Below are 24,171 nucleotides of genomic sequence, written 5' to 3'. Positions count from 1 at the left end.
GTACCAATATCGGGTATTTATACATTTATTATAATACAATTTGACATCAGTATACTAACAGAACCAGTATTTTTAGAAACTGTACTGGTATTTATACTGGTATTGTTCTAGGTTACCATACCCTGAGAAGTTACATATTTTCAACAAACAAATGCATAAAGCTATTCTTTCCACCGATGCACCTTATTTCCAAAGCACTGCCTTGTTTCAGCAACAATGAATATATACACATATATGTAAATATTCAAGCTGTTTTCACATAACTGAAAGAAAAAAATTAACTGCCTGCAATATATCTACACCAACATGTCTTCAAAAACATATGTACCGTACTCTTAGTTACAATTAAACAAAAAAACGAATTTCTGAGGATGAGCATTTTTCATGGATAACTACAACAGCATGGGCTTTGGGATTCCATCTGTGTAGTTAATGACCTAAATGTGATTTCTGTCCTATGCTACTGAGTATGGATTATCTTGGACAAAAGACGTAGTAAGTAACTGAAGGTACGATCACTAATTTATCACTCAGTAATTCTGACATTGAAAATTATTGTTCAACATAATCCTACCAATAATTTTTAATCTGTTTCCCACACTTATCTGCAAATCTCAAACTATACACCATGGATACAACCTTACCTAAACAAAAACTCAACAAAATTCAACACGTACAAAAAGAATCAACTTCTTTCAACAGCCTACATGCTGCAAGGTGCAACTATCTGGACTGGATGTTTTTCTCAATTTGTAAGTAGCCTACATCTTATACAATTTTCAATGTCACATGATACTGTAAGTTATTATTACAAGTTGGACTAATATATGATGCAAATTCTAAGAGTAAAATTTATTTTGGCTCCAATAAGAAAGTAGATCTAACATATTTTCAATGAATACAAATATAAGGTGAACAGGACGGCAGGGCACGAAAAGAGGCTACTGATGTTTTTTTAGCACAGTTTTTTTTGGTGAAAACACTTTCCAGAAATCAGCCAGAATATAATCCATGTAAATCTACTCTTACATGTTTTCTACAACAAACATACCAGTACATGCATTTATACTTCATACGCTTAACAATAACCAGCACTAATTCCACCTACATATTCTTCAATTATGTATGTAGTACAAATACAAATACAACACCATTATACATGTCCAACATCTCAATACTTACTTTTAACCTCAGCTCACTTACCTTTACTGCTCATGTCACACTATATGGATTCATTTAAACGTTGATTAAGGCTTAGTAAAATAGCTTCATGCAGAGCTACATTACACAATATGATTTAAAAAGAACAAACAACTTTAAAGTTACCAATGCACTTAAACAATAGATAACATATTAAAATAATTATAACTGAAGGTTATGCATATCACAGATTCTGTGACATTGAGCAAACATTTCATAAAATACCCCATGGGTCAGACAGTGCAGTGGAAGACAATCATATAGTGTCTTAGTAGGCAGCAGTTATAGACAGAGGTGTTACTGAACACTATTCAGGGTACACAGGTTTGGTGATAACACATGAAATTTAATAACTAAACACAATATGGTATACAGCTGTATGTGGAAATACTTAACCTGAGCATCACACCTGGTTAACTCACTGAGCATCACACTTTTTAAGCTACATGCATGGTTATGACTACAAAAATAACCACAATTACAGTTGCCCAGAAGCCATGCCTCACTACATTGGACTAGTTTATCTATATGACTTAATATAAAGTTTATTTTTTTTTTAACAAACATTTACATTAAAACTTCAAAACGTATGTTCAACCAGACATCACTCCATGTCTCTGAGAACATCTTGGGTTTGCAAGTCTCAGCAGTGGCATCCAGGTCGACTCTTTGGCCCAGATCAATTCTTCACACAATGCCAAAGCCTTGAGAGTTTTCTATAGCATGGAGTAGCTTCTGTCTCAGTCTGTCCTTGCTGGTGTATCTAGGTAAATCCAGCAGGTTAAAACAGGTGTGAGCCACAGGTAAGAAATCCTCTCCACCCCCTGCTGGCTGAATGAACAACTGAAATCATAATAATAATAATGGACAATTAGCAAACTCAAGTTGTGTACATGTATACATCAGTTTCTCTGTGTGAACAACTGACCTTAAGTACACTCATGAATATTAGTATTCCAGAGCACATACACTATGAATACAGATGAATCTTCCAAATATCAATATCAAAAAAGGGAGGCAAAATCTACATGCCACTAGGCTTCAAAATTTATATAGGTTTCTTGAAGTATACATACTATGCAGAGGTATACTGTAGTATCACAAACTTGATTCCCACAGCACCAATTGTTACTGGATAACCCTGTTAGGTACACATACTTGGATACTGGGTACAATACAATGTACAAACTTTACATTTTACACTAAACTTCTAACCCTAATTTAAATTATTTATTTGATTATGGTTTAATAACATTTATACTGAAGAATTTTCTCTTATATGAAGGGAGTTATGAGTGGAGGAAAGTGGAGTACCCATAGTTAACCACTGACCTTTGCTAGAGAAAACCAGGCAAAAATCTTGACCTGAAAATGCATATGAAACCTCGAGAGCTAGATTCAAACAATCAAGCTCACTGGTCAAAGGCACAATGGTCATAGCAAACTAGTACTTTGAGACCAGTTGAGAATAATTCAGTTACAAATACATGTTTTGAAATCAACTATCAGTCTCCAATAGGAAGGTTTAAACATATACACTTTTATGTATAGACTATTTATTTATTTATTTGCTTGGTGTTTTACGCCGTACTCAAGAATATTTCACTTATACGACGGCGGTCAGCATTATGGTGAGTGGAAACCGGGCAGAGCCCGGGGTAAACCCACGACCATCCGCAGGTTGCTGACTTACTTACGGCCGGAGAGGAAGCCAGCATGAGCTGGACTTGAACTCACAGCGACCGCATTGGTGAGAGACTCCTGGGTCATTACGCTGCCCTAGCGCACTAACCAACTGAGCCACGGAGGCCCCATGTACAGGCTATAAAATTTGTATTCTTTTATTCAGCCAGGCGAAATGCCAAGATTACCTCAAAACAAGATCACAGTAAAATATAAGTTACCTTAACTGCCTTCATGCCCAGGATTGGAATACGGTCACTGCCAGTCAGGAATACTAAACACCAACAGAGGAAGCAAATACAAGTATTACATACAGGGGGAAGAGCGCTAACCTGTTAGTCTGCATTTTGTTCGACAATATGAGAGAAACAGTAAAAGACACTAGAAGTATAATTTAATGCCAGAAATGTTTTCATCAGTTTCAATATGAAATACCAATGTTTTCAGTCAAAGAAAAAGAACTTGCCTATAGGAAATACATGCATGCAAATTTCAGCTCATTACATAGTCTTTTTTGAAATACCTTCATTACGATTTATCTTAATGTAACAGAAGTGACTGGATTCCCCAGTACAGACTTGTATGTTGTATTGTGTCATGAGAGTGATCTCCCATTCTCAGGTAGGGAGTGCATGCTGACTTCCGTCCACTGATCAGCGTCTCATTACATCATGTGAAAACAAAAGCGCAAACAGATATTTTGCCAATGAAGGTAAATTTTCTATGTGGTTCATGATGTATTTGCTAGAACATGACTAATAAGATGTTCGGTGATTGCAAGACATAACTGTCGAGGTTGTTAGGCCTTGTAATTGTAATAACAAGCTGTTGTTTTCTGAACCAGAATGTACGTGTAAATTTGTGACTTTGTACTGTGAAGTCCATATCTTCAGTGCTCAGTATTTTATCACTCTTTGTGGGAATTAACTAGTACACATTAATTAATAATCATTACTTTATAGTTATTAATTAATACCCAAGTACATGCTGCAATTGTATCTGTGTGAGGAATGTTTCTTACATTGCTGTATATAGGAGATAGCAACAACAATTATATTAATGTTGTGAGTGAGTCAGTGCTTGGGGTTTAACGTCGTACTTAACCATTTTTCAGTCATATGATGACAAAGGAATCCTTGGAGTGCACGTAATGTGCCTCCTTGTTGCAGGACGGAATTCCACCGCTCTTTTATCTAGTGCAGCTTCAATGAGACGCCTTACCAAGTCAAGTAAGCCGCATGGACAAGCCATTGTACTGATATGGGTCAACTAGTCGTTGCACTATCCTCTTTCAAGGTATTAGGTGTGACTCGACCTAGGATTGACCCTGGACCTACAGCTCTACGAACTGTGCTATCAGGGGGCAGTCATTTATGCGTAGTCATTACATGTACATGCTCTTACTCTCTCATGTTTCCCCTGTAATTTCGAGTGACAGCTATTTTACTTTTGTTTTTTTTTATAATGCTGTAAGCATTGTTTATTTATGATGTTTTTGTAAGCATTGTTTATATATCATGTTTACATATAAAGTATGTATTCATTCACTGTTGTTCTCGGATTTTGCCAGAATGGCATATCTGTGTAACTTAGTACACGGTATCTTTAAAAGGGAAACATTTTCCATATTACCCTTACTGTTAAGTACACGTATGTACCCAGTAATTCTGTAATTGAGAATTGGATGTTCCCATATGATATCTGTTTTGTCAGTTTGATGCTAGACAGTACTGTTTCATATTTTATTTTTTTGAACGAGCATTGTTAAAGTAGACAAAGTTCCAGCTGGGTGTAATACACACACAGGCATTAGGTAAATATTGTGTTCATGGAAATATGCAAGTTTAAAGTTATCTCCTTTGACTGTCATAAATGCATATGTACCTTTGAAACTGTTTTTCAAAGGAAAGTTACTCTTTTTTTTTTTTTTTGTTGTTCTTTCGTAGCAACCTGCTGCCCTTTTTGCTGTTAGTTAAGAAAACCTCTGTGTCTACCAATACCACCTTTAACATCTACCTTAGCACAGATTCTAATACAGATGAGAAAAATTCATGCAATTTGTAATTTACAGAAACAGAAAAACTCAACCTTGACGTGCTATACATGTGTGCAAAACTTGATGTGAATACATATAATAGTGTTTGAGATACCACCCTTAACTGTTAAATGACGCCGAGCCTGTCGCTGTACTTTGCAAATGGGAGATAAAAAGTATCTCACACACATAGTGATCTATGCAAGATTCTCCATGGCCAAAAATGTATTTATTTAATTTAAGAATTTTCACCCAGAAGATGGCAGCCAGTTTCATGGAGAGCTCGGAGTAAGCTACTTATCGTTGGTCGGTTACCCATTAACCCTCAACAGTCTGCCAGAATGTTACATAGATTGCAGGCATGTGGACGCCAGTCTATTTCATGCAAGACCACCGACTATGAAAGCAGGGGTAAATTATGTACACAACAGTATTATTACAGCAATTATCAGTCTTACACAGAAATTTCTTCTTTTCCTCCAGTGATAAATCATGAAAGACTTCCCAGAATATCTTGATGGTGGGATGATATCGATGGAAATCGTCCTTGTACTCTGTATTCTGGAGAGTACACAAAGGGCCAGGAATTACAAAGATAAGTTGACTCCAAAATGTCAATACTTTTTTTCAATCAGCAAACCAAGTTCAAGACCAATGCGCTTATTCTACAACCGTACATGAATGTCTAGTGTTAAATGTCAAAATTCCTCTTACCATCAAGCATCAGACTTATAATATTTAGTGTAACAAATGAATTTGGTTGTTGGCAGATTGTTTGCAAGATCTTAAGTACAGTAAATGACCTCAAGATTAGCAAATCAGTTTACTTTTGCAAACTTTGCTTACTGGATTTGTCAACTGTCCACATAATTCCTTGATCACCCCTGCTATTCTGTCATGCCCCACACCCCAATTACTACGGAACATGATCAAGAAAAAGAACAATGGGATACACTCAATAAATATCTTCAGGTCATTTACCATATGCTCTTGACAGTGGTACTTTTATCTCTATTAATCTTTGAAGGGAACAGACAAAATAACAAAATTTTTACCTTCTCTAGCTCATGGAAATCGTAATTTTCATTTCCCACAACCATGGCTTCCAGTTCTTTTGGGTGAAACAATTCCTGAAATAAAGTTTTATCATAGTGAGAGTCTGTTGTTCTGTCTGTACTCCATTTAATCCACTGAAAGCCTACTGTAAAGTATAATTCTAGGTTGGGATGGGATGGTCAAATGTATTTTTATATTGTTGTTGTGAACCACGAATGTACCTATATGAATGCAGGCATAGCTATTTCACTGGCAATGTTGACATCACCTGTACTGAACCTGTGTTCATTATGATGTACTTTTCCTTACCTTTTGCTACAGGGTATATCCTCCTATATTGGCAAGGAATTTATGGTATAACTTAGTGACTTTATGTGGAACCCAAATAATGCTGTGACATGCATATTAACCCCTGAATTTGCCCCTTTGTACCAGTAATCCATATATGGCCTATTGTAAATGTTGCGGCGGCCATGTTTTCCTTTGGCAACCCTGCTAGTCATGTGACTAGACTTGTAAAGTATTTCAGCCATCTTTTGATATTTTGCTGTGTTGAAATGTTCTTGTTTATGCTCAGTAACATAATGTACTTTTGGTTGTTATTGTCTGGGCATATTTCCTTGTATCTCATGCAGACAAAGCTAGGAAGTTGCGTGATCCTTCGGATAGCGGGAACATTTCAACAGGTCATCAAATGCTTCCTATCAAAGTAGGTTTATTACATGTGTACTACAGCACTGAAATACTTTTTTGATTGTGTGTGTATCATATTAACTAACCTAGTTACTATTTTAATCTTGTATTACTTACTGAAATGTCATTAGACGCTTGGATCATTTGATATCACTACGCTGTTCTGTGGCTATGGATTGATGTACTATTGAGTGGAAATGTGAAGCTACAGTGCAACCCTATGTTATCAGGGTACTTTGATCCTAGTATAGCACTGCACTGCAGGAAGGTCCACCTGATGTCTTCTCATATTCCTAGAATTTGTCATTGTTTACATAAGTAGTTCTTGCATTACCAACTTTGTCACAACTGCACCACACGCTGATTGGTTGACCTCTGTAACATGACTTGACTTGCATCCTTACAAATACTGGCTGAGATGTGTATTTCTCAGATATAATCAGAATGGCTTCCCATTAACATCTCAGGATAACAACAATAAAGGTGCTTACATTATATATGCCATATTGGATTTTACCTGGGATATATATACAATATATATACAAATTGGAATTACAGTAGTATGCAATTGTATCGATTCACTTATCATAAACCCTGGCTTGGGTGGGAAAGTCTAAGGTGCTTTGCAACAGCTTTTACATTACCGTCAAATATTTACCTCACAAAACAAATTGCCATGTAGTCTAATGCCATTGTGCAACTCTTGTGAAAACTACATTTTCCTCATACAAATTTGTTAGCATTTTAACATTGATATAAAATGCATATATTGTGTGTTTTTCCCAACTGTGGTATGGTAAAGACAAAACAGCAACTGCTACAACAAGCTGGAATATATATATACACGTAAATAGCAAGTTTCTATTAGCTTAAACAGACTAGTGGTTCCCCAGCCAGTGAGCATCTAATTAATATATGAACAGTAACTAAAGAATAAAATACGCTCATTATGAGCTTACCAGGACTCGACCACCACACACTTTGTGAAATCCCTCATTGAAAGATCTGAAATTCTTCTCCACAGACTTGTTGAATATGTAGTCAATGTAAGCATCAACATATTCCTTTCTGAAAGATGCAAAGGATTATATACATAACCATTAATATGACCTGTTCAGATTAAATAATCTCTTCTCTGCAACGTTCTTTATCTCAAATTGAAAGTTATGAGAGCATGTTCACAAAGAAAACTTCCCCAATCTTAAATAGAAGAAGGCTGTTGGGAACAATTTTTGCAAAATTAGGGTAAATTACAATTCACCATGTCATTAACAAAGCACTGATCAATTTCAATATCTGGTAACATTATGGCTATAGGCAAAAACATTATACATATAAGGCTTTTCAGGATGACAAGCTTACTCTTTGCTTTACATATATAGCAAGAACATTTATTATTTAAGTCTTGAAGATCAGTGCAACTACCTGTGCCTAGGTTTATACTCATGTAACCAACACATGTATGCAGACAAACTGCAAAGTTCTCCAATCCATAAAATGATATCATGTAAAAACATATATATGCTACCAATGACCTAACCTGCTAGCATTACATGTAATGGTATGTTCAGTGGTTGTGGCTTTCAGTCAATGAGTGATGTGTTGCTGCTTTGATGGCAACAATCTAGCTAAGAATGCCTCTTTAAATGACTGTTATTCCTTTAAAAGTCACAAAAAGCTTGGCCTTTAGCTACTGCCTGGTCATACTACGTTGACATATTCGCAAGTTTTCCAACTTCAGAGAAAATGACCTGGTTGTATTCACCAAATGAGTAATTCTTTTCCAGTTATATTTTTTCATAAGTAACAATCAGAATGGTATTACATGTGACCTAGCACCACACAAACAAAATAACATGGACCAACAGACTTCTGTACTGTCTTACTAGTCAACTTCAGTCATCTTGATCACCAGAAGCATCTAGAATGGACACACTACACAGAGTATTGTAAAGTATGACTGTACGAACAAAAACATTCTCTAGTGTGTCCCCAGCTTAATGCATTATGTCATCACAAGTAAAAACAAAATAGGGCCACTGAAGTACATTTGCTTGTGATAAGGTAATAACTGTTAAATAAATGAAGAGTGCTTACCGGTTTTCCTTGGTCACCTGTCTAGTCTTCCCTTCATGTGATAACTCCACACTTCTCAGCTCACCAAAGTAGTCCTCACTCACCTATAACCATATCAGAGCTTATTGTAATGTGTTAAATCCCATGTAATATACAGTGATGCTGCTTTAAAAAGATTATTATGAAAAGGATGTGAAAAACAGCAAAGCACGACTTGAAACCGCTTCAATTTACATATATCATGAATACAATTTCACGAATTATCCTTTACATGAAAATTTATCCAAAAAACAGGTATTTTTACCTTGACAGAGTAATCCTGAACTGTTTTAAATTTTGAAGTAAGTGGACTGGATTTCATGTTGACAAAAGTATACATTTTAATTCTCATGCTCAGAGATAACACTTTAGACTCAAAAATAGAAGATAATTTATTTTCAGGTTTACACACAAACGATAGTTAAATGTAAACATGCTGTATTAAATAAGTTTCAAATACTCAGGACACCCAAAATAAGGTGAAACATTCCATATCTTTACCTCAAAGGTGAGATCAAACAGTTCTTCAAAGTCATCTCCTTCATAGTCCAGAATGCACTGTAAACTCCTGAGACATAACCAAAATATAAGAATGTAAGTGAGAACAAGACCAGATCCTATAATGTATAGTAAAAAAAAAAAAAAAAAAACTAATACCAGTCGTCAAGGTCAAACAGGTTTCAAATAGAAATGTTTGTTAAAAACGATACATGGAGCATCTCAGTAATCTTACACAAAAATGGACTAATACAAACATTATTATAAGAGACTGCTTGTCGACATGGGCAATGTTACTTTTATCTCGCTACAGCTCTACTGGCATTCCAGGACATGATACAAAATCTAGATATTCTACCTCCCAACTGATGGCATCAAATCCTTGAGATCATCTAATGTCACAGGTCTGGATAAACAAAAATATATCAAATAAACCTTTGAACATGAAGTGATCTTCAACTACAAGGAAAACAAAATGAAGATGAATATTAAAGTGGAAGCGGCAAAGTTTAAATTGTCTGTTTGCTTTAATGTCACTTTCATAAACATTTCAGTGTCTCCTTGTCACAGGCCAGTCACAACACCAGCATTTTTATAGCGCTGCACCCCTGGAACACCATGCTGAAAACACAGGATATCGCTCCCCACCCAGACACAGTATACTGACAGAAGGCTGATCAGTTCATGATCCTGGTTCTTCTGCTTGAATAGCAAATGGCCACAAAAAGAAATAGTAAAAAGTAGCAGAGTGTCCGCTTGGACAAAACTGTTACTTCACACATACATGTAACTATAAAGTTGTACAAAGATGATAACACACAATAAACATAAAGTATGGACATCTTTCTTTCTAGAGTTTTGGACATCAACAATAGAATACAGCTATAACCCTGATGAGACCTCGACCATTTTGGACCTCACAGCGAGCCTTCAAAATACAAGTTCAATGAAGTGCAAGATTATTTATTGTGCAGGGCAATGTAAGTATTTCTGACATGTCTTAGCGTGTGTTTTGTATGACCTGGCAGTTACCTGCACTTTTTAGCAATATGTTAATCACCTGTTGAGGATCTTCTTGTAGAGAGCCAGAGGGAAGTGAATGTCTATGATTATGGAATTGTAAATGGCAAGTCCACAGAGTACACCTATTAGGTGGAACATACCCTCCTCCTCAAAGGTCTGTCAAAACATGAAAAAACATAACAAACTTTAACTAATGGCAATGATAAAGCTAATCACAGAAAGCAGCATAGAAATGGACAAATTGGGAAAATTTTAACAAGGCATAGATAACAGATGGATAAAGTAATTATACCTCTTTTTGGAACCAAATTCGCCTTGATTCTTCATGGTACTTAAACATTCCATATTTTGGGTCCAACACCTCTCGTAGTATCAGCAGGAAAAATTCCTAGAGCAAACCATAAAATCAAAATTCATCATCAAAACAGTTTATACAAGTAAATGTACATTCATTTCAATTAATAACAGCACTTGCATCACTCAACAGTATATTCCAAAGAAAGACAAATTATCTCAGAAATAAGACAAGAAGAATTACACTTAGTGTCAACATTTTGGACCTACAAATCTGCTACTCTGATTGGCCGCATGCTTCCCCAATCACCCCACCACAAACTGTCTAGCTCAAAAACACAGGTTTCACAGGTGCAACACAGATAACACATCCACCTCAGATAACCAGCACAATATTCAAATATGATTGGAAGATTAATTCAGAAATCAAATAAAGAGAGGATGTGAGGGAGGTAGACAAGTGAATCAAGCGGACAACAGGATGATTATTAAAGATGGAGTTTAGTACCAGATACATGTAAGAAACTGAGTTCTCATGCATGTTATTTTCCAACAACACACAAAACACAGAAGAACAAACCGGGCGAAATACATGTATTTGCATTTTCTCTGAAAGATTATAACCTTTTTAACTCCTCCTTCGTCCACAGCTTCTTCCCCTAAAAAGTACACCTGAAATCACAACAGGAAGCTCTGTCAAATCAATTTTAGGAAGACAGATCAAGAAACCTGTTACCTTTTTGACACCACCAGCATCAATAGCCTCTTCTCCTTGGATTAACACCTGAAACACAGACTGGTGCCATTCAGCCTAACACCATATCTACATCTACAGCCACTGCTGTATGTGCTTGTTCATGAAAATTTGGTGCTAGCTTTATACTGTACTATATACTGTCTGCAAAATATAGACCAGCACTTCTGTGTACAAGTGAATTTTTAAATATCCTGAATACCCATACAGTTAAATGTTTGTAATACAGTAAATTTCATTTTAACCTTTATACCCCGAAAAGAACACATCTAAGGCACAAACACATAGTTTTAGTGCTGTCTAACTGGAAGGTTATGTAGAAGACAACAGATATGAAGATCAACCCAGTCACAGCATTTCCTGACCAGGTCGTCAAGTTCTTGGCTTATCCCGTAACGCTGAAAGAGAAGTCAGCACAACAGATTACTCAATTTAAGGTGCTGCCACTTGAGATTGGGTTTCTAGATTCCTAACGCTAATGTATTGTGTTATTCAGTTAAATAAGCAAATGCCCAAAAGGCTTGCAACAATTCAATTTTGCACTTTTTTACAGTGAAGTGATGTACAACTACTAAAATGACATTAACTTTGAGTGGTTTCTTGAAGTCTGCGGCCCCCTGTTTGCTGAGCTGTAGGATGGTGTCCTGTACAAGGTTGTTCCGAGACACACAGAGGATGAGGCAAGGGTTCAGAGGGTTAACAGGTGCCAAATGCATCAACATACTGGAGATGTTACGGCGGTACACTTCATCTATAGCAAACTAAAGCCAAATCAGAAATCAATATCATTTCAATGTCAGATTTAAAATGATCTTGAATACCTAACAAATAAATAAAATAAATTTAAAATAAAAAAAGTACAAATGTAAATCAAACTCAAATGTCTTATGTTTCCATTTCAATCGCTTTCTTTTTCTTAATATTTTCAACCAGATGAATGGATAATGATTATTTCCTTGATTAATTTAATTCTTTAAATGTGAAAACATGTCTGAAGAGAAACGAACTCTCACTGTTCATAATCCTTTGATGAAGATACGCTTAAAATCAGCACATGCCCTAGTCATGTATTACCTGCATCTGCATAACAGCATCTGTTTGAAGGAGCATAGTCTTAGCCTTTGCATCAAACACAAAAGCGTAGTTACAGAAGGACAACAGTCCCTACAAAGGAAAACAACCTCTCCTGTCACACAAGCTCAGCAAGAGTACATCATCAATGTCCACAGATATAATGTAGCTGTTCAAATACAACTATTCTTAAATTAAAATATGGACTTCCTACATTCTATTTGAAAAGATTGTGTCAGAATGAGAATTGGTGAAATAAAAAGTAAAACGACAGGATGTAATAGCTACAGTTATGACTGATGTACACTTATCCTAGTAAGGTACCAATGACATGTAAAAAGAAAACTGTTTGTTTCAATTAAGAGGGAATGACACAGTGGAATTCACTAAGCACAGAGCAGTACTTAAATTATTTTTACCAGTACAACAAATTGGATTGTTACAAATGATCAAACCCCAATGAGACAACACTTACAGGATTAGAAGAGCTATTGACCTGTACCCAGTTCACATAATCTGCTTTGATGTTGACTTTTTCTGTGAGCTCCGCTATGTAGAAGCGATGGTATGGAATGATCTGGCCATTCATCTCATTCACCTAAACAATAAACACATTGACTTATATGAGTATTGTGTATTGCTCATGACAAGATGCATTCCTTTGCTTGTATTTTACTGAATCACATTGTGTATATTTCGTATAGTATAACCAGTTTCTCAAATCAGACATCATAACAATAAGCCTTAATAGAGTAAAAACATTTTCACACTTCAAGGTACCACTTAACAGTGGCTTCTGTGTAGAATGTATTATAATGGCTGGGAGATTTGCTTCTTACAGAGTTAAGTTTCTTGAGCACCTCCATAGAAGTATGTAAACAACGCTGTCGGCCCATGACCTGAGGAAACAATAAACAGAAGAACTGTCTTTGAGAGTTGTATTTACATTCATTATAACTTAAATTCAGAAAATTTTATCACTGTCCAATCACAAAAATTTAACTGAATGTATACATCAAAAAAGACAATTCTATTTGTTAAGAATTAGGTTTTTTATAAATTGAAACAACTGATAGTTCATATGCCAGTTTCTTGTGTCATGTTGCTGCCATGAACTGTGTGTAGCACCCACAGTTGTGCTTCCAGCATGTCCAGTGAATTAACCATTCTCTATGTACACAATGCATATGGCCTAAAGGTTACATTGTACATTCACTATTATCTAGAATTAGGAAACCTTCCATAATTAGTTCATCAGTTCGAAATGCTGGTAAACTTTTGGAGCACACTACATGTACATGTACAAAAAGAGCTTGTTATCAACACACTCAGTTAATATAACATTTGGATTTAAATGAGACCCAAATAAACATTCACTGTACCATGCTTCTACCATGTGTGAGGCCGCCATGTTACTTACATCATTCTGGTCTGTTGGAGAGGGTAAGTTCAGTATGTACACCACCACTTGCTTGTAGATCTGAAATTAAGAAAAATATAGTCAATTACCTTGCCATGATATCTTCAATAACAAACAAGTCTACAGACCAAGGTACTAATTAATGTTGATAGATTTCTGGCCCCAAGATCAGAAAAGTGTCTTAGACTGAAGTCAGACTTAGTATTATCTCATGCTGTTATTTTTGAACTTTGATGCTAATTTTCACTGTTGTCAAGAAGACTAAGAACTCTTAGAAAATATTGTACAGTAAACTCTTGTAAAGTTAAGACTAAATCTGGTTGAAGTCTAAGACAGTTTCACGATTCGAGGGAAATTCATCAACTTATATATATGTACATGTACAGAATTATTCACTTTATAAAGTGATAAAATTGTATGTTTAATTGAATCTTTAATGCTACAAACATTTCCAAAAGGATGTATTGATTAATTTTATCTAAGAATGAGCAACTAAAGATATGAGCCTACTGGTACTTACATACACTAGCCTGTTGATTTCTTCTGCCTTCTGAGAAGACCACCAAAGATCTACAAAGACATCACAAAATTGTATTTCATCATTTTGTATCAATGTATCAATTTGACAACAAGATGCAAAAACTGTTTGCTCGAAAACATGTTTGGAACATCAAAGGCTGATAATTAACCTATTATTTTGGATGCTGATTTATCCAGTTTGATGATGGATTCTCCAAATGGGCAGATAATGGTCCTGTAGTGTCTAGGGTTGTCAAAGAGATGGCAAAGAGGAAGGAACAGGTAGAGTCTGAGAGCCTCCACATCAGGCGGAGAAGACGGTAACTCCCTCAACAACTTACTCTCCAAGGTCCCGCAGATCTAAGTCATATAACAGAACATAGCACTTGTATTACTAACACAAATAAAGCCAGATGAATGTAACATACCAAAAATACAATTCCATCAAACAAAATACATGAAAATGTGTATTTATCTGAAACAAATGTGAAAGTAAAGTCTTAGCAATACATCATGTTTGGCAAATTAGTTCAAAGTATATTTATTCTGTAACTTGTAATCATTAAATAAAAAGTATTAACTGTAGACATCTTTCAAGGACATGTGAAGTTTTCAGCTAATCAACTAATAGAGTAAATACATCAAGTTGGCATGTTATGTTAAGAACAACATATTAAACCATGTTCTAAAGGGTCCGCTTCGGGACCGGTAGATCCAGGATCAATCCTTGATCGAGTCACACCTAAGACTTTAAAAGAGGAAGTTGTAACTTCCTCGCTTGGCGATCAGCATGAAGGGGATAGTGCAACAACTGATTGACCCGTATCAGTATAATGGCTCGGGCGGGGCGGCTTACTTGCCTTCGGTAAGTTGTCTCAGTGAAGCAGCACTAAATAAAAGAGCGGTGGAAATCCGTCCTGTACAATACATACACCCTAAGGATTCCTTGGTCGTCATATGACTGAAAAATTGTTGAGCACGACGTTAAAGCCCAAGTACTCACTCATGTTCTAAAGGAAAAAGAAATTGGTCACCACTGAATCATTTGCAATCTATTATACTTATATGTCAACACTTACAATGTGTGATAATATTTTATTTTTCATTTCTCCCAGTCTCTGAAGCAGACACTTGGCAGATTCCAGATCTACACCATGATTCTTGCTGCTGGCTCTAAAGTGTTTGTTCTCCCTGTAATGACAGCACTCATCTAAAAGATTACCACTGTACTGAATATAGTGTAACATCAACTGGTCATTTCTTGTCTTCTATACAAGTTGTTACATGAAAAGTAAGTTTTCAAAATGGAACAATGTACATACAGAATGGATTATTCATACTTGTGTCCCATCCACCAATTAACCATACACAAGCAAATTCACAGGTCGAATATTATTTCATCCATTTCCTCGAGACGAAAGTGTATATAACAAAAATTTACAAACTGGCCCCTACCTCATCAGGAATGAAGAGTTAAGGCAAGACGCTGAACCAAATAACATCTCACATTTTCTGCAAGAAATATGGGAACAGTGTAAGAGCATTTGAATGTTCTGATTCTTCCATCACAACAAGGCATTAAGTCTAGAGGTTTGTCAGGAACCAAACAAGATTTGGTGGTTTACTTCAAGTGGCGGCCCCACCATCATATCTCATAAGTCTGACCCACATTTTTTAAGTGAAAAATTTTTGAGCGTGGCATTAAACACCAATCAATAAATCCACCATAGCATTTTTACCATACAGACCACCTGACAAACACTTGTATAAACACACAGGTTTATCCATAAGGTCATTAATTGGCATACATTCAAGTAAAAGTAATGACAGAAGTTTCATCTTGATCAAACTTACTCTGACAGTTCTGCTGGAGGTCTATCATCAACACTTAATTCGCATATTCTATCCACTATCTGATCTGACAAGTGAAGAATTCTCCTATCCTCCTTCAGCACACGGAAATCTTCCGGGCAAACAGGCTGCAAATACAAAACAGTCCACTTGTTTTAGTTTAGTCAACTGCAAAGGTGCTTGATCTGAAACTGAAAGTTATCTTTAAGTTACCAGAGCAATACCTTATGCCATGAATTTGCAAATGCGTATGCAATTTGGAGCTTATGTCTGGCCAGAAATTGACAAATCTGGACAGTGTATAATTTGCTCAAATCTTATTTCCATTAGAGTTTCTGTCATGACATTAAAGTGACAATTGTTTATTCATCTGACTGTCAACATGAGCAAAAAACTGCTCTATTATCCATATAATACTGCAATGGACAATTCTACTTTTAATAAATTGTTTTCACAATGAAAATTTTCAAAAATCTTATAAAAGCCTATTGGCAAACAATTTTTACCAAAATTGAAATGTTGCTGTTCCTATGTACTGAATTACATAATATACACTGTTTATAACATCTTGGAGGCAGACCCAGTCAAACATCATCCTAATCAGGAGGTGGTCTCTGACCACACATACTTGTCCATGAATTGCTCTTACCTGAGACCATGACACCTGACAGAAACACTGGTCACCACCAGCAAAGATCTTCTCCACCCAAACAACGCTGTCAGCTGATCGTCCTGCCATAGAGTTATTCTCAAACTGAGCTTTAATGGCTGATGGGACACTACGGTTGGCTGTGTCCCCCAAACCTAGCTGTCCGTTACCCCCCAGGCCAAAAGAGTAGATTTTTCCACTGCCTAATACAAAGGCTAGGGTGTGGCATCTGTGGCAGAGAAAAATGCATGTATATTTAGCAGTGCATACTTTAGACTTTTTTAGATTTTTTCATTAAGAAGTACTTTGTGAGTGTCCTTATAATGCTCTGAGATGGGAAGTATTTCGACTGTCACAGGGGTAGGGTTTGTGGAATACTGGTAAAAGGCATGATGTACAAGAGAAATACATCAGTATACACATATTATCATAATAAAATCAACATTATACTAGAGGTATTCATGAACATGCCAAAAAATCATGCTCTTCTGATAACCTTGTGCAGTATTGAATAGATGACAAACCACTTCCTGCTGTTTATCTAACTTTCTAAAAGCTCTATGTGTGACCAATTTCTGCTGTTTAACTTCAACAGGCTATCTGTGTAACTCTTTATATTACCTTTCACAGCCACAAGTTGTCTAATCACTTCTACTATTTATCATACCTTCCAAGGGCTCTTTTAAGTGACAAATTTCTGTTGCTCATCTAACTGCCCATAAGCTATCTGTGTGGCCACTTTCTGCTGGTTATCTTACCTTCCACAAGTTATTTGTGTGAATGTTTATTTAACCTTCCATACGCTATCTGTGTGGCCACTTTCTGCTGGTTATCTGTGTGAATGTTTATTTGACCCTCCATATGCTATCTGTGTGGCCACATTCTGCTGGTTATCTGTGTGAATGTTTATTTGACCCTCCATATGCTATCTGTGTGGCCACTTTCTGCTGGTTATCTGTGTGAATGTTTATTTGACCCTCCATATGCTATCTGTGTGGCCACATTCTGCTGGTTATCTGTGTGAATGTTTATTTGACCCTCCATATGCTATCTGTGTGGCCACTTTCTGCTGGTCAACTTACCTTCCACACGTTATCTGTGTGAATGATTATCTAACTGCCCATAAGCTATGTGTAGCCACTTTCTGCTGGTTATCTTACCTTCCACAGTTTATCTATGTGACTGTTTATCTCACTGCCCATAAGCTATCTGCATGGCCACTTTCTGCTCTTATATTACCTTCCACAGGCTATCTGTGTGAATGTTTATCTAACCACCCATAAGCTGTCTGCTGGCCACTTTCTGTTGTTTATCTTACCTTCCACATGCTATCTGTGTCACTATACTACCCATCAACTCCAACACCTTTTTGGGCAGAAACTCTGTATTCTGTGAGCCATGGCCCAGTTGTCCATACATGCCAGCACCAAATGTAAAAACACCTCCATCCTGTAACAAAACCACTTCAACACTGATGATATCTACATGCATGTGCTCTTATAAGCGTCATGTATCAGTACGGATGTGTTTATCCCAGTTTCTTTCAGTCACAAATACACAGATAACATGGCATGGCAACACATTAATGTCTACATAAATCTGTCTTTGTGTCAATGATCTGGATTCATGATTATTTTTTGAACAATCAAACATCTTGCCATTTCACAACTGCACACAGAACATTCTACGTAATCTCTGTCAATCTTATCATCCCTGTGAATTTACATGTACCTTTACCCATGAGTTCAACCTGGTGGGATCTACCAAACAGCTTATAGCAGAGGAAGATTAAGCCTAATAATGCACAAAATTTCACCAATCAGATTTTGGTGATGTCCTCTGCTAGTCATTATTAAGAAAATAGTGCATATTGCAAAACAAAAAAATATTAAGAAGCTACTCTTTAAATCCATACATAATGGACCTGTCCAGTGATTTTAAGAACATACATATAGCAAAACCATTATGCATTAAGCAGTCATAATTGAATGGGTAGCAAGGTCTCATAGTTAGAGGTGCTTACCTTTCAGTCAGTAGATCATATAAAGTGAGGTCATGGTGACAATAAGTGGTCAATGAAGTTCATGGGTTGTTTTGCACAGTGTTTATATGTTGCACAAATCGTGGGTCACAAGTTGGAATGTTTGTCAGTAAGCCAAAAGTAGGTGGTTCACAGTGGGCACTGATTTCCTAAACACATAAAACTGACTGTCGTTGTGCAAGTAAAATTCTTGGTTATAATAAATGTGTTCTGATTGAGTCATTTGTGTACATCATTGAAGATGATGTCTACTGTGTGACATTACAGTAACATGTAAATGTAGATATGACAAGAGAAATCAGGCCAACCACAAAACATCAAAAATTATGATTATTTCACGATCTGGATGAAATATTCTCTCAAAATATATATGAGTTGAGAAATCACACAAATATATGAACAAAGCATCTTGCCTCTGAGAGAACTGCAGTATGATCACCCCCGCAAGCCACATACATCACTTTTAGGCTTCGTAGGGATTTGCATAGTGTAGGAAAGTGACGGTCTGAAATTTGGAGAAAAAATAACACACATGCCTAGAATTTGTTTTATACCTTTGCAATGTCATAAACACAGACAGTGGAGGAAGCTAGAAATTTTCAACAACACTCAATGTTTATTGCCTTCTCAGACAAACAAGGCAAATAGATTTGGGCAAAGTTCAACTACAATTTATACTGCTTTAAAGAAATTATTCAAAAGATGCAACATAAACTAGAAGTCAAGGCTTTTGACAGTATCTACTGTCTTTTGCTCAATGCACATGTTTGCGTGGGTACTATAGTGTACCCTGTAAAAATTGCATCATGTAGTGAGATATGACCTGCAGGACTACTGGTACTCTGTAAAGCGTTGTATATTGATAAAGCCTGCACAGAAATAAAACGTGTGCGTACATGCATTGTTGTTGTTGATGTACTTCACAAACAAATGTCACACTCAGAGCAAGGCAAAATAAATATCACCAACCACAAAAAGTCTGTCAGATGATGTTTTTCTGGCAGAAACAGAGGTTTGGATAATTGAATTATTAATTTAGTAGACATCCTAGTGTTCGGCACACAAGTGAAGGTTCAGAGGTTAGAAAGGGGTCAAAATAGCCCATAGCAATGAAATTTATCTCCAAAAAAGAAGATTGGAGCGAAAGAGTATGCAATTAGAAACAGCAATTATGCCAAGATTGGAAAAACGAGTATCAAGAAAACATTGTTATCTTATCTTTTTAGACAGTACTCTGTACATATTAGATCTCTTAGAGTAATAAAAAGGCTGCTATTCACCAAACCCAAAACAAAGGATGTAAATCATAGTAGGTTGCCGCACTGGCTCAAGCCCAACTGATTCTAAGCTCTGCAAGTAGATCCCCAAAATATTTGTATGGAATTGTGGATACATTTGAACTTGTATTTCATGCAGGGTTTGAATCAGAAAAAACAATATTGGGTACGTTAGTGCACTGACAACTGAAAAAAAGCAGCACCAATAAACTTTTTGGAGTGAAGTGGCTAAAAGCTGGTTGGGCAGTTATGTGTACCCATGCACCCTATATTCTGAACTGTCAGAAATAAAGGACTCATACATCTGAATGAATTTCCAAACTTGTATCACGTTACAAGATTAGCAGAGGATATTGATAAAACTATAAAATAGGTTCATCTATAAACTTTCTTTACCTTTTTGATCATTCACTCCCAGCTGCCCAAACCTACACAGAAGAGACACAAGCCTGTTAGTACGTCTACATGTATGTGTACAAAGCCCAACAATGTCATCACATCCAGTACTACTTACTATGGGAAATGCTATCAATCACCACACTACTGGCTCTTTCTGTTATTTGGGAACAAGGCAACATAAACCAGGACTCCCTTTAAGGATAATGAACATTAAAAATGAACACTTCCAAGATAACTGTGAGTCAAGTTGTACTGTTGCATATTAAAAAGTAGTAGTCTGTAGAGTACAATGCTCTTGATTTCACCTAACTATCAATTTAAAAAATCCAAACCTCTATATAAGAATATAATTGTGAGTACATACGAGTTTTTCCCCCAAACAAAGAGCGCTCCAGACAAGGACAATACACAGGAATGATTGGCGCCAGCTGTAATCATCCGCATGGGAATCCCTTTCAAACAGTCCAGCAGCTGAGGTGACTTTTGACCACTTCTGTTCTTCCCTATTCCTAACTGACCAAAGCTGTTGCTTCCCCAAGTAAACACCCTGCTGTCTGAAAAGCAAAATGCACATGTACTTGGTTATATTTATTCAAGGCCTTTGCCAATACATTTTGCTGAAGCATACTGTTTTCGTCGTAGCTGACCAAGAAGGGAACAGACATGATTTCAACTCTAGCTGTTTCAACAGTGACTGTAGGTTGTGAGGTTTAGCTGGTACCTCGTGAAGTGGGGTGGCTTACTCTGGACATTCCATTTTCCTCCACCCATAAACATCACCGCTTTTATTTCAGGGAAGAATTATTATGCACAGCAATATTTATTTATCTGGTGTTTTATGCAGTACTCAAGAATATTTCATTTATACGGCGCTGGCCAGCATTGTAGGAGGAAACCAGACTGACCCCCAGGGTAAACCCTGACCATCTGCAGGTTAATGGCAGGCCTTTTAACATACAGCTTGAGAGAAAGCCAGTATAAACATGACTTTAACTCACAGCGACTGTATTGGTGAGAGGCTCACTGCGCCACGCTGGCATACTAAGCACATCAACCAAGATGGGTGGGGAAAACTGGAGTGCCCAGGGCAAACCACTGACCTTTGGAAGTTAACGACACTCTGCCCTATGTGACTGACAGATGTGCACAACATAATGGTGAAAGACAAGTGGCGTTAACAAATGTTAGACTCAACCAACAACTGTGCGTGTGTGTTGACCACTGATTGACACAAAGCCCTCACAAACTGTGAGAATTGAGGAATCCATAAATTCCCTGAACCTGCGCCTCATGTTTACGAGAAATTGATAGACAAGGATTTTATCCACTAGCCCATGTACATTTACCAATGATGTTATAGACATATAATTAGTGAGTGTTTGAGTGCTTAAAGGTAAATGTTGTACCAATGTTGTAAAGATCCTACCATTTGTGAGTACCAGAGAGTGGCATTCTCCACAAGACACCTGTATCACTTTTTGACCACTCAGAGCCTTCACCAACCTGTTGGCAGAACAAACATACAACAATAAAGTACTTTTACATAACACGTGCAAAAAGACTGTTCCAAAATCCACTCAACAGAGTTGTTCAAAAATTAAAATTAAGAGTATGAATGTGACAGTAAGTTTAAAGTCAAATAAAAGGCCAATTTATTACACCAATTGAAATTGGAGGATATAACTTTTATTGTACTTCTTTGTCTGTGAGTCCTGTGACTAGTGGTTACATTATTATCTTAACAATAAGCAAACATGACCATCCATCTTGTAAAATTACCTGGGGGTCCTGTGTAAATCACCTTGTATATCTCCATGTCCAAGCTGCCCACCTGAGTTATCTCCCCAGCTGTATACCTCTCCACTTGAATTCACAACTAGATTATGATTTCCACCTGCTGATACTTGGTTTATATGGCAAGCTTCTAAAGATAACACCTGTTCTAAAAGGGCAAAATAGCAGAATACACAACACCTATTATTCTAAACTTGATAAAAATGGGGGGCGTGAACAGCACAGACAAAAGCAAAGTAACTCACCATTCAAAACTGCATGAAATATCAATGTAAGTCATGTGTAAGTTACACATAAGTCATGTGTAAGTCATAGTCAAAATAGCTCTTCCTTTCCTTTTATTTAACAAATAATAATTTTTCTATGAGGCATAATATACTGGAAATACCATGAAATAAGTTCTTGCTTCTACCAAAAAGGTTTATTTATTCAAACCTGGTTTTTTCCTTGATTTGTCGTGACCCAGTTGGCCAGCATCATTATTCCCACATGTATACACCACTCCATCTTTGGACACAATAACTGTGTGTTTGTTCCCGCAACTAACATCCTTGATGTTACATTTGCTCAACAATGTCACTTCCCTGGGACAGGAGATGCGGTCATCATCAATGCCACCCAGTCCCAGCTGACCATCTGTGGACTGACCCCAACTACAAAGCAAGGACATCTCGCTGACCACAGAACCTGTCTACATGTCATATGGTATTACCTTCTCCACCCAATAAACTCTGAATGAACCTGTCAAATCAGTAAGAAAAACTGAAATAAATTCATACAGAATACATATACAATTTTTTTCTCTCAATTCTTTAAATTAATATAGATTTGATCAAATGTATTGATTGGACAGGAGGCGGATACAATGATGTCATGCCGTCACAACTGATAGCCACGAGTGTAAGTATATACAGCGTTCAAATGCTCACGTTAAAGTTGAGTAAAGATTTTCTAGTATCATGGACAAGAACAAACAATGGCTACGCAAACTTCTGCAAAAAGATTCATGTAGTGATGGCATTAGATCATTTTAGCTTTAATGGCGACCTACAGGCTTGAGTAGTCTTGCTGAGTAGATTTTACTACAATGTATTTTTATCTTCTGATATACTGGGGCTTTGCATATGAAGTCTCAAAGGAATCATTTTAATAAACTCAGCACTCCACAAGTTATGCCAAAATTGTATTCTGTAATTCTTCTGCAAGTTGATGGTGTAGGCCTACATATCATCATGCATTCTGAATCTTCTTTGATTGTGTATCATCATGTATTTTGAAAGCTGTCAAAATCTAATTCAAGTTAATCTGAGAAAATAATTTTCTTTCAAGTTTTTCCAAGCAGCCTGTTAAAATTAGGATTTTACAAAATGTTTCTTGATTTTGCTTCTTGATATCGAAAGTACACTTAAACTAGTGATTCAAGGACAGTCAGCCCATCAAACTTAAAGAAGCATTGAGGATATAGCTCATAGGTATTAACTTGTAAGCCTTTTTGAAATATCCAAGTCAACTCACTCACTCAGTCTACCAATAGCCTAATAATTTCATCGACACAAACATTTTGAACAACTGTATTGTTCTAGCTGCAATCAAGGTGACACTGAGAAGGCGTTACTGCGACACAATCTTCAACAACTAAGTCTGAAGCACTATACAACCAGATTGATGAAACGCATTTTTTTGGACAGATTTCTTTGGTAATGTCCTAAAAATTGATTTCAGAAAAGTGTCAAGAAATGTACCTGTCAGGTCGTTCATGTTACACGCATCAAAACTATTTCGTACGACAACCTCCACCA

The 24,171-nt window shown here is 36.6% G+C and overlaps 1 protein-coding gene across 3 annotated transcripts; it reads right to left on the bottom strand.

Annotated features, from left to right (window-relative positions):
• Window positions 1–17: 17 nt before the first annotated feature.
• LOC135466461 (probable E3 ubiquitin-protein ligase HERC4) lies at window positions 18–24,164 on the bottom strand. Of its 3 annotated transcripts, none has more exons than XM_064743958.1 (30): window positions 24,115–24,164; window positions 22,808–23,113; window positions 22,358–22,520; window positions 22,005–22,081; window positions 20,943–21,132; window positions 20,576–20,607; window positions 19,316–19,407; window positions 18,180–18,310; window positions 16,862–17,090; window positions 16,216–16,340; window positions 15,817–15,873; window positions 15,441–15,552; window positions 14,532–14,721; window positions 14,363–14,412; window positions 13,843–13,902; window positions 13,262–13,321; window positions 12,898–13,020; window positions 12,426–12,515; window positions 11,939–12,112; window positions 11,334–11,381; window positions 10,596–10,691; window positions 10,341–10,459; window positions 9,639–9,686; window positions 9,284–9,350; window positions 8,765–8,847; window positions 7,627–7,735; window positions 5,974–6,048; window positions 5,377–5,479; window positions 3,105–3,157; window positions 18–2,043 (listed from the first exon to the last, which is right to left on the bottom strand). In XM_064743958.1, exons 2-30 carry the CDS (start codon window positions 23,040–23,042, stop codon window positions 1,888–1,890), a joined length of 3,147 nt encoding a protein of 1,048 aa, XP_064600028.1. In that variant the 5' UTR covers window positions 23,043–23,113; window positions 24,115–24,164; the 3' UTR covers window positions 18–1,887. The 3 variants fall into 3 exon arrangements, with proteins under 3 accessions (XP_064600028.1, XP_064600018.1, XP_064600034.1); XM_064743948.1 differs by lacking the exon at window positions 11,334–11,381 and adding an exon at window positions 11,222–11,269; XM_064743964.1 differs by lacking the exons at window positions 11,334–11,381; window positions 19,316–19,407; window positions 20,576–20,607; ... (3 more) ...; window positions 22,808–23,113; window positions 24,115–24,164 and adding exons at window positions 11,222–11,269; window positions 18,885–19,241.
• Window positions 24,165–24,171: the final 7 nt, after the last annotated feature.

This window comes from Liolophura sinensis, chromosome 1 (genome assembly GCF_032854445.1).
Source record: "Liolophura sinensis isolate JHLJ2023 chromosome 1, CUHK_Ljap_v2, whole genome shotgun sequence".
Taxonomy (NCBI): Eukaryota; Metazoa; Mollusca; class Polyplacophora; order Chitonida; family Chitonidae; genus Liolophura; species Liolophura sinensis.
The sequence above is the reverse complement of the archived record's forward strand: the minus strand, read 5'-3'. Positions and strand labels throughout refer to the sequence as shown.